This window comes from Venturia canescens, chromosome 4, assembly GCF_019457755.1.
Source record: "Venturia canescens isolate UGA chromosome 4, ASM1945775v1, whole genome shotgun sequence".
Classification (NCBI taxonomy): domain Eukaryota; kingdom Metazoa; phylum Arthropoda; class Insecta; order Hymenoptera; family Ichneumonidae; genus Venturia; species Venturia canescens.
In genome coordinates, this window is record NC_057424.1 from 22,838,063 (window position 1) to 22,854,722 (window position 16,660).

Below are 16,660 nucleotides of genomic sequence, written 5' to 3' on the forward strand. Positions count from 1 at the left end.
TGCGCGATACGTAAAATCACTGCGGAAGTATGAACGACGAGACAATAAGTCCGCAAAAAAGAAAAAGAAAAAAAAAACACGTTCGCACGTCCGCAGTAGAAGTGCGAGGGATCATTCGACCCGAGAATGATGCCGAGTGTTTAGCGATCACGCGAGTTCGTCACGACCTTGCCAGCGCATAAGTCATTATTGTTCGTGGCGTTGCAAATATGCGGGACTAGCGACAGCGAATCGTTTCCATTCCTCGGAAGGAGATCCGAGATTATATTTTTATAATCGAATCGAGGGATTCGATCGCGATCGGATTTCCATTTTGTCTGCGCACAACGCACCTGGGCGAGAAGCGTAAAGGTCCCGTAATCGCAACGCGCTCCGTAATGAGTGAGGCTGGACTCGACAACTCCGGATGGCGGATAGTAAAGAAGGCGAAGGGCAGTTTCGTTTCCTTCTTTAAGCATGTGCGCGTGCTTGCTGGGCAAGAATTCAGGCGGCTGTTCCAGACCCACCGAGAGCGCCTGGAGCAGCATGCCCGAGAGCTGCTTAAAATCCCTCGAGAGTTCTTCCACAGCGGCACGGAAACCGGGCACCTCGTCTTCCGGCAAGACTTCAGTATCCCCGGTGATGATGAAAGCGTGTCTGGCCTCTTTGTCGGCCGGCGACGAAGGACTGGAAAACAAAGCGACCCCGTCAAAATCGTTTGAAAATCACTCCGATTAAGGAGGTTGAAGCGTATCTTATGTTAAAACTATTTTCCAACTTTGCACATTAAAATTTTTTAAACAGAAAGCTTAAGACAGCATTAAACTTCTGGCGGGATATGCCGATGATTCACCGTCGTGAAATTGAGATTGTTGTGAAATTGTTGAAGTTGGCAATTTTTTGAAAGCTTCCATAAGAGCCCATGCTTAACCTTGTCATTTTCAACAATGAATATCTCGATTACCAGGCGGTGAAACCTCTCCAAATTTTTCACACATAATTAAGCGCTGTTCAAGAAGATTCACGTAAATTTTCAATTCATTAATTTGGAATAATAAAATCTAATGTATTTTTCGTATGATGTCCTATATATATCGCTCCAACTTCCTTAAACGCTCATTTATAACTTTGCACGGGCACGTCCAACTGAGAATTACTCATTCGGATTGGTGCGCGTGCCAATTTGAAAAACTGTTCAAGGCTCCCTTTCGGAGCTTTCGAGCCAGTATCTCCGAGAAGCAACGACCGAGCGATGGGAAAAATGAAAAACGATAAAACTCACTCCTCCACTTCCGGCTTGACGTATCCGTGACTAGAGGGTGCGACGCACTCGTACTTGGCGCGAGAATCCGCCGGCAAGACGCAAAACTCGTCCAAGGCTCGGTACACGGCCTTCATCTGCAACAGAAAGAGAAAACGCGGCCGATGAAGCACCAAAGACAAAACCACCGTTCGCGTGAGATTCAAGGAAATCGTAGACCCGCTCATCTCCAATTGTTTTCAGATTATTATTCAGCGGGGGAACAGACGACTTTTCAACTCTTCGTTTACCCGAGGAATATTTGTTTTTATGGCTACTTTGCAAAATATCGATTGAAACCTTTCTGAATTTTACGATTCACTGGTAACGGAGCTCTGGGAAAAGTCCTCGAACGGTTCGGATGATTTTGATTTTAGTTCAATCGGAAAGCATCAAAATTTTGATTGAGACAAATTGGTGATGATTGTGTGAAACGTATTTTAAAGAATTTTGAAGCCTCGAATCGTCCCAAGGATTCTTCATTCGCTGCGAACGTTTTTCTTTTCTATAAAAATAGTTCACTTTTATTTCGATTATCTGGCATCTGAATAAACAAGTCTCGGTGTCGTTTGCTCGGGGGGAAGAACGTTTCGGAGTCAACGCCGATGAAACTTGGAAGATCGCGATTCGAAGAAACGCTCGATCGCTCCAAATTGACGAATTTTCTTGCGATTTCCGTAAAAACTCGCAGTATCTCGTTTCCCGATACTTGCCCATTTCTTCTGTGCCGATATACTCGCGAAACCTCAAACAGTCAAGGTTTTATTTCGAAAGGAAAAATATCGAAAAATCGATGCGAATATGGGGTCGACTCGAAAAGATTATTCACGCCTCATTGGCGAGTGAAAAAAAAATTAACTCGTCAAAATCTTTCTTCAAATTCGTCATTAAGCGTCAACCTTCAAATTTGATTAAGCGGAATAATTAGAATTTGCAAAAAGTCGATTTTTTAATGCATTTTTCGAAACGATACTAATTTAAAAGTATTTTGGTTAAACTTTACAAAGACTGTACTTTGAGCGACGTTTACTCGGCTGTCCCAGTTCGCTGCCGCGTACCTGACCTCGTTTAAACGCGTTTTCCTCAAAATTACGTTTTTCGCTCGTTGATCAAATCTCCGAAACTATTGAACCGGTCCTTAAAAAAATTTTAGCACGTGTTCTTTATGCCTAAAGCCGTAGCGCGTATCATACGAATTTTGAAATTTTTAGTGGACCTATTTTTCATTTCCAAAAAACCATGAAAAAACATGTTTTTTCGTATTTTTTGGAAAAATGACCACCAAAAACAAAATTTTGTGTATTTTAAGAGTGTATTTTCTAGGCCTAACACTTTTATATCCATATTTATAATTTGTACGCGTCAAATAAATTTGTGAAAATAGTATTTTTTTTGTCCGTCCAATTAGTCGGCAAGAATCGCGCGTCGGTCGCTCTGGTCTTACATAAAAATAAAAAATAGTTGAAAATGGCATTGATCGAAAAGTTCTTTCGTTATACTTTCCATAACAAAGCCGGAGCCCACGCGATATTTTTCGCCCCACCGTTGTCCCCGATGTGTTGAATTCTCTTTGTTTGGACACTCCACTTAAAAGATCGAGAGCCGCCCGGCTGTGTAATTAATCTACCGGAACAAAGAATCTCGACAACGCGAAATGATAAAGCGGTAAATTTGATCCGAGAAAAGGGATTGGGAAGGCGGAGACCGGATGACGGAGAAACACGCGACATCGAGAGCAGTCTGGAGTTTCGCCGAGCGAGAATTACTGCGATTGAACGGACGTAAAGACAAAGCGGGCTTATACCAAAGATAAATGTCACGGGATTACGTCACACGTTTTGTAATCGCTCACGCACGAACGCGTGTGTTGGAAAACCGAAGAAATCGGTGAGTAAACATTTGAATATTTGATATTTTCGTAATCTTCGTTCGATCGAGTTTTTAATTTCAAAACATTTGCAATAGTTTTTAATCGAATGGTAAAAGCTTTGATGAAATTTCAAAACGAGTTTCGTGCGTGACCGTTCGATAACGAGTCAATATTTCGTTCCTCGTAATCGTGAAAAAGAAACCGATTTTCGTATCGTGTTTGAAACAACGACCTGCGTCGCAGCTCGCCTCGCAATTCGGCTGTTTCGAAATTTTTTTTCATCGACATTGTACACCTCTGGAAGCACAAAACGCGCCTCGACAAATAGCAACTGCCTCGGCGGCGAGCGTGCCTCCAACACGACGGTGTGTAAAACAGCATTTTTCATCACGTCCCAGTCACGTGATCCGGCACGTGGAACGTTTTTTTTTCTTCTTCGTGTTTTTTTTTCACACTCTCGCTCTCGAAGAGTTTCGCGAATTCGTCAATCTCCAACGCTATCTCGGCCTGAATATGATTTACGTATGTGTGTCATGAGGACAAATAAATGCATGCGCTCAAGGAGGAAAATGAACTCGGGAAAATTCGCATTCGCTTACGCTTGCGTTTAACGAGAATCGAAATAAGAGAGAGAGAGAGAGAGAGAGAAAAAGTAAAATCTTGATCGAAATAGTAAACGCGGGCGAAAAGAATGTCGAGACGGCGCGGTAAATGCAGCTGTGTATTAATCGTGATAAGCGTTTTTTTGAAGCTGCACTAGAGATCTTAATCAAGCTCTCGTGGAAAGTACCGACTGTAGTGCCCGACAGTGAGTGTCCACTACTGTGTTCTGTCTCGTTTTCTCGATTATTTCATATCATTCGAATCTCAGAATTGGCACATGCGCTTACGACAACCTTGTGAGAATTTTATTTGCTGGAAAATTGCTTGGGACACGGCTGTGGACGAGGCTGAAGTTCGCGACGTTCGAGTCCAACGAAACGAAGGAAAACAACATTTGTAATTCGCCAATTTTTCATCTCACGAATCGTATCGGCAGGGAACGAAATTGGAGAATAACTGGAATTATTTGAGGCTTTTTTCATCATTTCGTTGGACTCGAACGTCGCAAACTTCAGCAGCGTCATGCTATTGAATGATTATTTTACGAATTCAATCACATTTTCAGATTTTTATAAAACCATCTTTTTTTTACGTGACTAATTTACTTTGGGAACGTACCTTCTCTAGGTTCACCACTCAACTATTGTTTCAACAAGGTGGGAAAAAAAATACGAACGATCATTGCAGTCCTTAATGACCGTTGATTAAAAAATGTCTACTTTCGTTTTTCGACTTATAGCGGGAGGACGGGACCAGAAAGAGAGCTGTTGGTTTAAAATTTCGTGATACGTCTGCAGATAATGAAGGCGTATCGGTTGTCCGAGACTAAGAACAACTTTCGCCAAGGGGACGGAGCGATTATTGTGGAAGGTCGGAAACAAACGCGATACGTGCTCACATTTCTCATTCCGTTTCACCGTAACCCCGAACAATTTTCGAGCCCCGTCGAGGATCGAAGAAAAAGTGAAACTTTTAGGAATCACGTTTGGCCCACGAAAAAACGAAAATAATTATAATAATAAAAACACTCGACAAATGCTTATGAACGCTTTTGACGTAGTTCAGACACGAAACGATTTTTTAAGTGTTGAAATTTACAGAGTTTCATTGGATAATTCGTCTTATTGGTTATTAGATAAACTTGTTTAAGGAGGGTGGATCACGAAATCAAGGTAATCAGAATTTGATCACATTTGGTGATAACATTCTTTGGCATCAAGTGTGCAATCCAATTTTTTTTCAAATTTTTTGACCACGTGGTTATCGAACAATTGAGCGTTAAATCGAACTTTTTATGTAAACTCTATGCTTATAGACGTGAACTTTAGTGTTCAATTACTCGAGAGCTAGTGGTAGAAAAATCTAAAAAAATTGACACATTTTATATATTTTTAAAGAATACATTTACCAAATTTTATGAAATTCTTATAATTTTGAAATTTTTAATGTATTCAACATGGTTTAGCAATGGCAACATTGTATCGCCGCGATCCACCCTCCTTAAATATGAAGAAAAATTGTTTTCCATATAACGAATGAACGCTTCTTACGAAGTTTATGAAAAATTTTCACAATAACAATGAACGAAGGTCTGAAAAAAATCGAGACGATTTTCTTACTAGTAATAAAAAAATTACGTTAAAGATCGAACGAAATTATTTCGGAATTTTGTTTCTTCTCGACTTGGCCCATTCCCGTCATACTCCTTTCATTAACACTTTTTTCTTCATCCATTTAATTCGCCAAAAAATAAGTTGAACAGATTTATTTACAATATTGAATCAATAACTCTGACATTAATTTAGAGTGATAATATTTTCAATTAGGAAGTAAAAATCGACATGACGCTGAAGTTTCCAACGTTGGAGTCCAACGAAATGATCGAAAAAAACTCTCCAATAATTCCAGTAATTCTCCTATTTTGTTCCCTGACAAATTTGCGATTCGTAGTTTTTCAAGCTGCACCAACGAGTCGTGAAATAAAAAATTGGTGAATTACAAACGTATTTTTGGTTCATTTCGTTGGACTCCAACGTTGGAAACTTCAGCGTCGTAAATCGACCCAATTTAGACACCTGGAAAATTCGAACTAAATTCGTTAGGAGTCTCTTCCAAGACAAAACGGAACGCGAGGGTTCAACAATTCTCCGATAAAAATCTCGTCGAGAATATAAAATTTTCACGAATCCGTTGAGTTCTCCGTTGAGAAATCCGGCTCTTGTCATCTCGCAAATTCGACGGAGAACAAGCACGCTTGAATACGAGTTGCTATAAATTTTTCATGTCGCCGGTTTCGAATAATTGAAAAGTGGAATATCAAACGGTGGATTAACGTCGTCAGGCAAGCGTGACGCCAAGTTTTCGAGTTATTTTTCCGCGATAGCGTTTTCTTACGTCACGTACACGGATCGTGTTACGCTACACACCGATAAACCTTCTCATTATGAATTGTCGCCTCGATTCTACCCCCTTCCGAGTTTAAATCGATTCTAGCTTTCACAAGATCGAAAATTCGAAGAAAAAAGATGGCGAATCTTTGTAAAGTTCCGCCCAAAGCATTGCATTTCGGATAAACGAAACGAGTCTAATTCCTCCATTTTTTAAAGGATCGTCGTCCGCCGTATGAGCCCGGACTGACGCTCTTCTCCGTACGCAACGAAGCTACGACGACGCGACGCGCCGAGGCCCCATCCGCATCCTTTTTTCTCTCGTAGTTACCTTGCAATCAGGGATCCCGTGGTTGACGATGAACGCCAATCCCTTCTCGGAGAGAGCCCGCACGAGTTTCGAGGCGACCTGCTTGACCACTCCCTTCTGCGGACATCGCTCGAGGCCTGAAATGGAAAAACGAAAAGAGAGTTGTAGAAGGCCATCTTGTTTCGTGCATATCGGACGTTTCACATCCGAATGATCGATTTCGTCGAGTAAAATCTCTTTTCAAAGATAAACGATCGCATTTCGCTCACCAAAGTTTCACACCCACGCATACAATGTCAAGAGAATCGTCTCGTATGTCACGATTTCTTCAATGAATACGAGAGAAGAAAAAAATAAAGGGGAAAGAGAACTGCGACTCCGATGATGTACGAGCGTTGTATTTCATGACGTTGAAACCCCTTAAAAATGAGTTGAAATTAGCGAGACGCAGAGCGTGCAGTGGCTCCGGTGGTTATAAATTTTCAGAGTGACGCCGCGCTTTGGAGCCTTCGAAAAGCGAATGCGCCACGAGGAGCCTATACTTCGTCGAGGTACACGCGTTTTCCTTAGAAAATCGTCTACGTCTGTGTTCGAAACGTCAACGAGTGTAGAGAGAGGGCGCGCTGACGCGGATCCAAAGCGCATGTATGACGAGGAGAATGAGAAAGATTCATACATTGACTCACGTTATGAATGTATCTGTTCGGATGAATAAATTGGAAATCCTCGTGCCGATGGACCCGAAAAAGATTGGCTATTTTTGCGACGGACCGTCAACCGAGGGCTTTGACGAACGTCGCGAGACGAGGTCACTTTTTTCATATCGATGAGTAATAATGCAAATGAGGAAAAAGACGGAAATTTGCTCAGCTTGCGATTTGTATTTTCGGTTAATGTTTCGGCTTGAAACATTTCGATTAACAGTGCGAACGTTGGAATTTACGGTCTTTTTTGTTTATTTTATAAATAAAAAATGGGGCTGAAGTTCGCGATGTTGGAATCCAACGAAATGATGTTAAAAAATTCTCCGAAAATTCCGGCAATTCTCCAATTTCGTTTCCTGTCCAATTCGTACTTTTTCAACCTGCACTGATATTTTGTGAAACAAATAATTGGTGAATTGAAAATGTTTTTTCCCTCATTTCGTCGGACTCCGACGTTGCAAACTTCAGCATTGTAATTAAAATTGGTTCGATGAATTTCGATAAAATCTTGTCCACATTTTTCACGTACTCAGAAGTGCTGGAAAAAATTGTTTTCAATCTTTTTTTCGTGGTGTTCTTTTGTACAATGGTGTATTGAAAATGGTATTCCTTGAATCGGCGTTGACAGCAAATCTCGAAAATCAGAACAAAAGACCAAAAAGATTCTTAAAATATATGCTATCAGCTATCGCACGGCGCAGGGAATTTTCAAAATAATGTTTAGAAAAAAAATGGCGACCGTTTGAAGAAAAAAATCACAATTTTTGTGAATTTCTCAATAGAAAATTGTTTATAAAATAAGAGAAAAAAGTTCATCAAAAAATGGCTACGTCAGGCTGAAAATGTACGTTCTCTCGACAAAATGCAATTTGAATAAAGTCGCCGGGATAAAAACTCCGTTTTGCTGTCAACGCCGATTGAAGAGGCGCCATTTTCAACGCACCGTTGTAAAAAATGTGCCATTGAAAAAATAGAAAAAAAAAGATATTTTTCCAGTACTTTTGAGTACGTAAAATGTGTGTACAACGTCTTCATGACGCTGAAGTTTCCAACGTTGGAGTCCAACGAAATGATCGAAAAAAACTCTCCAATAATTCCAGTAATTCTCCTATTTTGTTCCCTGCCAAATTTGCGATTCGTAGTTTTTCAAGCTGCACCAACGATTCGTGAAATAAACAATTGGTGAATTAAAAACGTTTTTTTCGTTCATTTCGTTGGACTCCAACGTTGGAAACTTCAGCGTCGTACGTCTTCTGTAAATCCGTCCAACCAAATTATATTTATAAAATGAATAAAAAACACTTAAAATTCCAACGTTTACACAGTTCACAGAACTTTGAAACCGAGCTACTTCTCAAATCGAGATAGTTACGGAGATGAATTCGGGAAAAAAGTGGCTGCACTCCGATTTGGAGAAGCATCGCGTACGGAAACGGTTTTTGCGATGAGGCCTGTGCCAATTAAGAAAGCCATACAAACCTACTATTTCACCTCGTATTAACGAGGAGTCAGAGATTACGAATGGAGGAGAAGGAAGAAGAAAAGTGAAGGAGGATCGTAGAGGGAAGAGAGAAGTAGCACGAACGAGCGGAAGCGAAAGAAGGGCATCCGTGAATATCGATGCGTGCGTCGCGGTCTTCCTGCAACATTTCCACGAGATCTTGACAGAGAGCTCTTTGTCATCTTCTCGTTTATTCGAAACATCAAATTTCACGGACGGCTCTGGAGACATTTTGAGCATAAAATATGCGCGAGTGTTCGACCTCGTTCAGAATCTTTACTCGCGCGACCTCCTTCCTTCGTATTATTCAAGATCTTCACCTTCTTTTTCCTTCTCCCCGTGCGCGCTCGCTTGTAAACTTTGCTTCGTAAAGACGCTCTGTACGTGTCGCCATGAAATATTGCCGTGGAATGTTTACTCTTGTTTTATCATTTATCAAAATCAGACGCCGTTTTATTGTTCTTTTCGGTCGCTAACGTCCCGTTGTGTTCGAGCACAGCGATGGCGCGGTAACGAAAGTGCGAAAAAACTCTCGAATAATTCGAAAATTTCGTTTCCTGCCGAATTTGTAATTCGTACGATGCTTCGTGGAATTAAAAATTGGCGAATTCTAAACCTTTTTTCGCTCGTTTCGCTGGACTCCAACGTTGCGAAGTTCAGCGTCGTAAATTTTGGCCCATACCGCGGGAGAAGCGATTCGTTGGATCGCTGCTATTTTGTGGAGAAATTGTTCGCGAAGAGCGCCGGTCCAGCGTAAAACTTCGCAAACGCGGCGTTTCCCGCAAACATTTTAACGCGAATAAAGTTCGTTGACGCAAAAGCCAAAATTATCTTTCGCTGTTATAATCCGAAGTTTTCATGAAGATGCACTCGCGCGCGCTGTCTCTCTTTCCCTGGCGACCAACGATTCCGTCCTGGCGAGTCCGATTCGAAATTACGTTCGATCGACGCGATCAAAACCAGATTTTAATTATTGAAATTTCACAAGTTTTTCATAGCGCAATAATCCTTCAATTTTTAATATTTCTGTATGATTTTAGTTCAGGCGATAGCCACTGCGTCAAAAACCAAAACGCTCTTTCGTTTTTTCATCTCAGATGAAGCAATCCTCCCGAATCTTGGAAACCATGGAGAAACGTGGGTTCCCATGGAGTAGTTTCACACCGAATTAACCCGAGATATGAGAGTTAAAAAATTCTATCACAGATTTGAAATACCAATGAATAAACCCTTCGAATTTCAAAAATCTGTTTTTTTTTCCTCGCCGCAAAAAATCCAGCTGCCACACGAGGTGACCCCCTTAAGAAAGTTCAAGAAAGGATACCATAAGGAAAATACATTGCTAAACCATGTTAAAAATATTAAGAATTTCAAAATGATAAAAATTTCATAAAATTTGGTAAATGTATTCTTCAAAAATATATAAAATATCAATTTTTTAAGATTTTTCTACCACATAGCTCTCGAGTAATTGAACACTAAAGTTCACGTCTATAAGAATAGATTTTAAATATATACAGTTATACATCTCGTGGATGAGAAGTTCGATTTGACGCTCAATTATGCGATAACCATGTGGTAAAAAAATGTTGAAAAAAATTGTGTTTGTATACTTGATGCCAAAGAATGTTATCACCAAATTTGATGAAATTCTGATTATTTTTATTTCGTGATCTACCCTCAATTACGTGTAAAAAATTTGGAGAGGTTTCGCCGTCTGGTAATCGGGCATTGTTGAGAACGATGACGCTGAAGTTTCCAGGGTTGGAGTCCAACGAAATCATCTAAAAAAACTCTCAAATAATCCCAGTAAATCTGCAATTTTCTTCCCTGCCGAATTTCCAATTCGTTATTTTTCAAGCCACATCAATAATTCGTGAAATAAAAAAACAATTAATTATAAATCGTTTTTTTCGTTAATTTCGATCAACTCCGACGTTGCAAACTTCAACTTCGTTGAAAATGGAAGCTTGTGGAAGCTTTGTAAAAGTGCGAACTTCAGCAATAAATATCTGAATTTCGAGAGGGTGAATAATTAAGGTTTCAGTTAAAAAAAATGTGTATCGTTCAAAGTTGAAAAATAATGTTTCCATAAGATGTGTTTGAACCTCCTTAATTTGGGTAGATGCTTGACCATGGCGCGTCCGAATCTCAAAGATCTTGCCAAGTGCCGATAAGCCTGAGATCGACCGAGTGATAAGTGAAAAAACTAATCTTTTACCGAATCGCCTTGATCTTGGTCGACACGTTTGACGACTTGCTTCCGGACTCCGATTGTTTGCTTATATTTCAAGCGAACACGAATTTCCTCGGTTCGTTGATGCGAAAATGCAGTGCGTCGATTAGCGGATAAAAAAAACCTGGAAAATAAATGTTCAAATCGCAAATTCACCATGTACGATTGCACGCGTCGGTATCGAAAAGAATTCAATAAACTCGAAGAAATAAAGATAACCGCGAGAGGCTTTAAGCGCACAACACACGCGTGACGATGGCAAGAGCGACGAAGAAGAGAGGGAGAGAGATAGAGTTAAGCGGAAACGCCGCGACTCGTTTGAGCTGATATTGTATCGCGACTCTCGTTAATTCAGAACGACGGTTGGTGACGCATGAGTGAAGGAGGCGGTGACCAGAATTACATACGAAAAACCAATTCGACGATAGACTCAAATTTTCAACAGTTGCGACTGCTCCGAACTCATCGCGATCCGAAGTTGTCATTTTTCTTTTATTTCCCCGGATATAAAGTCGGCGATGAAATCAATTCATTTCCTCATACCTTTTATAGAGGCTAACCGCCGGAACCGCGTTGCGCCGCCGACTTGCGTTCAAGCGTCAATATTTCACTCCAATAAAGTTCGTTAATGAATGATCATTCATTTTTTATTGCCAACTTGGAAGGAAAAAGCCAACAGATAGGAATGAGCGATTTTTCCATTTACTTCATCCGTTACGCCCGATAAATTTTCCTCGCGTATTATTAAAATTGCGCAGTTTTTAAGGGCTCTACCCTAATTAGAATTTTCAAAAAAATACTTTTTTTTATTGCCTTTTTCGAAAGTATACTTATTTCAATGTATCATGGTAAAATTTTATAAAGATCTGAGCAGTCCAAGTGTACTTTTGAGCGACCTTTACTCGGCTGTCCGAGCGCGCTACCGCGCACCTGCCTTTGTTCAAAAGCGTTGTTCTCAAAATTACGTTCTTCGAGGGCTCGTTGATCAAATCTCCGAAGCTATCGAACCGTTCCTTGCCAAAATTTTAGCATGTGTGTGACTAAAGCTGTCGCGCGTATCATACGAATTTTGAAATTTTTAGTGGAACTATTTTTCATTTATAAAAAACGACGAAAAAACGGGGTTTTTTCGTAATTTTTGAAAAAAATGGCCACCATTTTGTGATTTTTGGCGAAATGAAAAATCCTGCGATACGCGCTGTAGCCATTTACCCGCTGAATCTAAAACCAATTTCTTTTCAGATCATCCGTTCCAGAGATTTCGTCAACAGCGCACACAAACCTTTTTTTTATCTCTTTTCTCCCCATTTTTCTGTACGAAAATTGAGAAAAATGAATATAAAAAAATGTTTGTGTGTATTTTAAGAGTGTATTTTTCAGACCTATCACTTTCTATATCCATATTTATAATTTATACCGGTCGAAAAAATTCGTGAAAACAGTATTTTTTTTCGTTCGTCCAACTCCGAATGAGTTTGAGCGTTTTCCAATGCTCAATTTTTTTTCAACGCTCATAATCACGAGGATAAGACGCTCGATTCATACGCGTGTGCACGCGTCAGTCCATCAGCGAACATAGAGAATATTCGAGCCGGAGGCTTTCGAAATCCAGAAAAATAATGTTATTTCGTTTCAACGGCGCTTTCGGCATCGCAGCACTGTTTTTTCCTCACGTTCCCTTCGCGTTGAAAACTCGAATGATGCGGGCTCTCGAAGATTATTTTTAATCGTTATTAAATGAAGAGAATACTATTGCGCCGTCCTTGCCCGTTACCGCGTACGTGCAACTCATCCATAATGATATTTAAAACGAGGCCACAGCCAAGTCCGCTCGTCCGTCTATATAACCGCAAAATCCGAGCCGGATGCCGCGATGTTCGTGTGTACGCCTCAATTGTTTACAACATTCAGCGTTTTTCCTTCGTAGAGAAACGTCATTTCGGTTTGATGCCTCGAAACGGCGTCAACATTATCTCCGTTCATCACCGCGCCGCGGTGGAAAAACAACTCGAGGGACTGGATTGATCGAAAGGAAAGAAGGAAAAAAAACAACGACGTTGAAGTTTGCAACGTTGGAGTCCAACGAAATGAACGAAAAAAACGATTTATAATCAATTATTTTTTTTATTTCACGAATTATCGATGCGGCTTTAAAAATAACGAATTGGAAATTCGGCAGGGAAGAAAATTTGAGATTTACTGGAATTATTTGAGAGTTTTTTTAGATCATTTCGTTGGACTTCAACGTTGGAAACTTCAGCGTCATAAAAAACAAAATAAGGAAATTCCGTTTCCTTGAACGGCGATAATGAACGGCGCATGACTGAGGAAAATATGAGCGATCGAGGTTGTTTGAGTGAGAACGAAACAACGTTCGTATCGTGCTTAATTGCTCGTTGTCAGACCGCCGAGTCTCGACACGTTTGAGCCAACTGTCACCGCTGCCCCGAGGGATCCTGGCATGGGGCGCTACGATCACTCCCCAAGAATTCAGAACTCGTCAAATGTGAACCGGCCGCTACTGGATTTCGGACCTTGTAGAAAGTCCGTTTTTCAGAGAGGGACACGCGACGAACGCCACGAATTGCTTATCGGCATTGTCGCCGTCGCTCACACTCCACTTCGACGCTTCTAAAGAGCCCATAACTAAACTATCGACTATTAATAAAGCGATTGTACAAAAAGCAACGTATTTCGATCGTAACTTGCAATTTCTCTTGCCCGCGAGTCTGTCAATGCTTTATCGGGATTTGAATAAGTTTGCTTTGATAAAAATTCAAGTTTACGTTGCACGAAAATATGACGCTGAAGTTTCCAACGTTGAAGTCCAACGAAATGATCGAAAAAAACTCTCCAATAATTCCAGTAATTCTCCTATTTTGTTCCCTGCCAAATTTGCGATTCGTAGTTTTTCAAGCTGCACCAACGATTCGTGAAATAAACAATTGGTGAATTAAAAACGTTTTTTTCGTTCATTTCGTTGGACTCCAACGTTGGAAACTTCAGCGTCGTCACGAAAATCATTTTTGTTGGGAGAATAAAAAATCGGAGAATTACTGGAATCGTTGGAGAGTTTTTTCAGACCGTTTCGTTGGACTCCAACGCGCTGCAAACTTCAGTGTCGCGCATTCGCAGACTCGATTTGCCAGCTACTTTTTGCAACTCCCAATTTGTGTCCTGTTCTCGAAAATAAAAATTGAGTTTTGAGCTCGAGTCGTGTCAGGGCTTCCGAAGAGAGAGAGGAACGTCGACGTTTGACACGATCTTATTGAAATTCAAGGCTGTCGCGACGTATTTGTCATTTTAGCTCCTGGACAATGGTCCTTTGTGAAAATGCTTCTTCGAGAGCGGCGCGACACTCTCGTTCTCAGTTTTTCAAAATGGATGTCAGTTTCAACAATTGTCGAGCGGATTTTTTGGCAAGCACGTTAACAGCTTTTCGTCGACGACAATCGTCTGAAATCTCGGTTCGACCAGAGCCACTGCGGACCCGGTGTTATCGCGGTTCTCAAAGCGCAGTGGATTTTTACTCGATAGAATCGTTTGAAAAAGGACGAGCTGCGGCGTGCGACGAGATCAGAGGACAACGCGAATATTGTTTTCGCGGTGAAACTTCCGCAGCTTATTTTACTACTTTCTTATAATAAAGGCTCGTGACACTCGATCTCATCGCGTCGGGAAAAAGTTGCGCAAAACATTGATGTCGAACCACGAGCGATCGGATTTATACTTGAGGACAGTCGCGTGATTCAGAGCATCGGTTAATCATTGGAAACGATTGCACGCGGGCTCGTACAGCAGAGCGCACCACTTTTGCAGCGTCAGAACCCACCGCTTGCGAGATTAATTGGGAGAAAGTAAAGAAATTTATTTCGCCGTAATGATCCTGCTCGCCTATTCGACTCGTGATTTTAGGAACAATATTTTCACCAAATCTTACGAGCAACTTCGTCTTTTCGTTGAGATGAATTCCTGAGAAAACTCAATAAACGTTTCACCGGATTTGCGCACCGAAACAATTGCAAAAACACTCGTAATTCTTCGTAAAAGATGACAATATTTCGACGATTGTACTTTCCTTCGTTTTCACTTATTCGAACAAATGAATATTGGGTGTTTAATCGAATATTCATTCTTTGAATTCGCATTTACTCGAAAATATGTATTTCGATAGTTTTCATTTCGAGTGCAATTTTTACCATACGAATGTCAAAAGTCCACATTTTCGAATTCAACAATGGAGAGCAGTTTTTTTGTAGAGAGACCAGAATGGAGAGTAGCAAAAAATCGAAAGTGCATTTTTCGATTCTATAAAACTTGGATACGCGGAATGGCGATGGCTCGAAAAGGCCAAAGTCGAAATTTGGTGATGACGAGTCTGAGCGAGCGAGAAGCGTGTATTTTGAGCTGCACTGCGCGTTTCTTCATTTCGATCGGTCGACTTTCTAACGTTTCACCATTTTGACCGTTCGACTTTTTGGTCCTTCAGTATTTCAGCCTCAGTGATATTCGGTCTTTCGTTATTATATTTTCAAAATTGTGAATATTCACAGTTGATTGCAGTAATTTATGAATGGAAAGAGTGCTAGTCGAATTTTCGGAAAATCGATATTTCAGAATTGAAGTTTATACTTCACTTCTGACATTCAAAGCTCCAGTCGAAATGATCCGTCTCCGTATTATCATTCGAAGTGGATAATCTCGAGATTTTGGCTGTTCGAAATTGAAGTAATTCCAACGTTTTATTCCCACCAGTCACGATCAGTTTCGAAGCAACGACTGTGATTTTTCAATGGAAAGAAAGTGAATAGTGCGTGGAGGCGAGGAGCAAGCTCGTTGTCGGCAGCATAAACAGGAAGAATAGGAAAATATGATGAACTCAAGAAATCATATTTTTGCACGTTCCACTCCTTAAAACGTTGAATCGATAAAATATTTGCATCGATCAATTCACCGTTGAAATTCCTCCGCACAGAATCGTTCTTCGGCTCTCCGCAGGATCGTGTGTGCGCGCACTCGTGGGTTTGTATGAAAAATCGTAGGCGGCATGGGCGCGAAAGTGTTGGCGAGTATGGCAAAAACTGGCACAGAATCACGCGAAAAACCCCTTCGTTCCAGTCGTTTTCTAACTTTCGCCTGATAAACGCTCATATACCCGGCGGGACTCGCACGAGGATCGTTACATTAATGCACATATATTAATGATGATAATTATAATACGAGCCTCGAATCAGTGACGATCCGTCTCGTGAGACCGACACACTTGTGCAAATATATTTATGAAAGAATCACTCGTTTTTAAACCACTTCGGCCCTGGCAATTTTATGAGTATAAAAGTTGGTTGAAGAAAAATATTCATTTTTTCCCCCGAGCACGACGCAGCCGGATTGTCTTTAGCCGCTGCATTCGATTCCGTATAAACAAATAAATAGCGTGTGACGTCGTCCAGGAAACATGGACATTGGCAAAACAAAAAATGTTGATAATTGATTTTTCGATTGGATTTCAGAGGGTGCTTTCTTGGGTATAAAACAATTTCCGGGTGTCGAAACCGCGAGCTTCAGCAGCCATCTTGAAAAGCGCGTTTTTGCAAATATCTCGAAAGCGGTGAGTTTTACGTTAAAAATGGTAAGGACCTTTTTCACGGGGGACAAAATTTCTCATCTTTTTCATTAACATCTTTTGTTTCTCTTGTCAGTATTTTTCGAGATACAGTCGATTGAAAGAACCAAATTCAAGTTTTTAGTTGATATCTCAAGAATTTTTGGA

The 16,660-nt window shown here is 40.7% G+C and overlaps 1 protein-coding gene and 1 long non-coding RNA gene across 2 annotated transcripts in view; one reads left to right on the plus strand and one right to left on the minus strand.

Moving 5' to 3' along the window:
• LOC122409567 (2-oxoglutarate-dependent dioxygenase htyE-like) overlaps positions 1–16,660 on the minus strand; it is a 34,087-nt gene that overhangs the window by 2,789 nt on the left and 14,638 nt on the right. The window contains exons 2-4 of the mRNA XM_043417237.1: positions 6,471–6,586; positions 1,262–1,377; positions 333–666 (exon numbers count right to left, since the gene is read on the minus strand). Of these exons, the coding sequence (XP_043273172.1) occupies positions 333–666; positions 1,262–1,377; positions 6,471–6,586 (566 nt within the window). The remainder of the gene's footprint in view (positions 1–332; positions 667–1,261; positions 1,378–6,470; positions 6,587–16,660) is intronic.
• Positions 3,043–4,963, plus strand: LOC122409571 (uncharacterized). Its single transcript, XR_006260730.1, has 3 exons — positions 3,043–3,166; positions 4,380–4,408; positions 4,492–4,963. It is a non-coding gene; the product is annotated as an uncharacterized lncRNA (long non-coding RNA).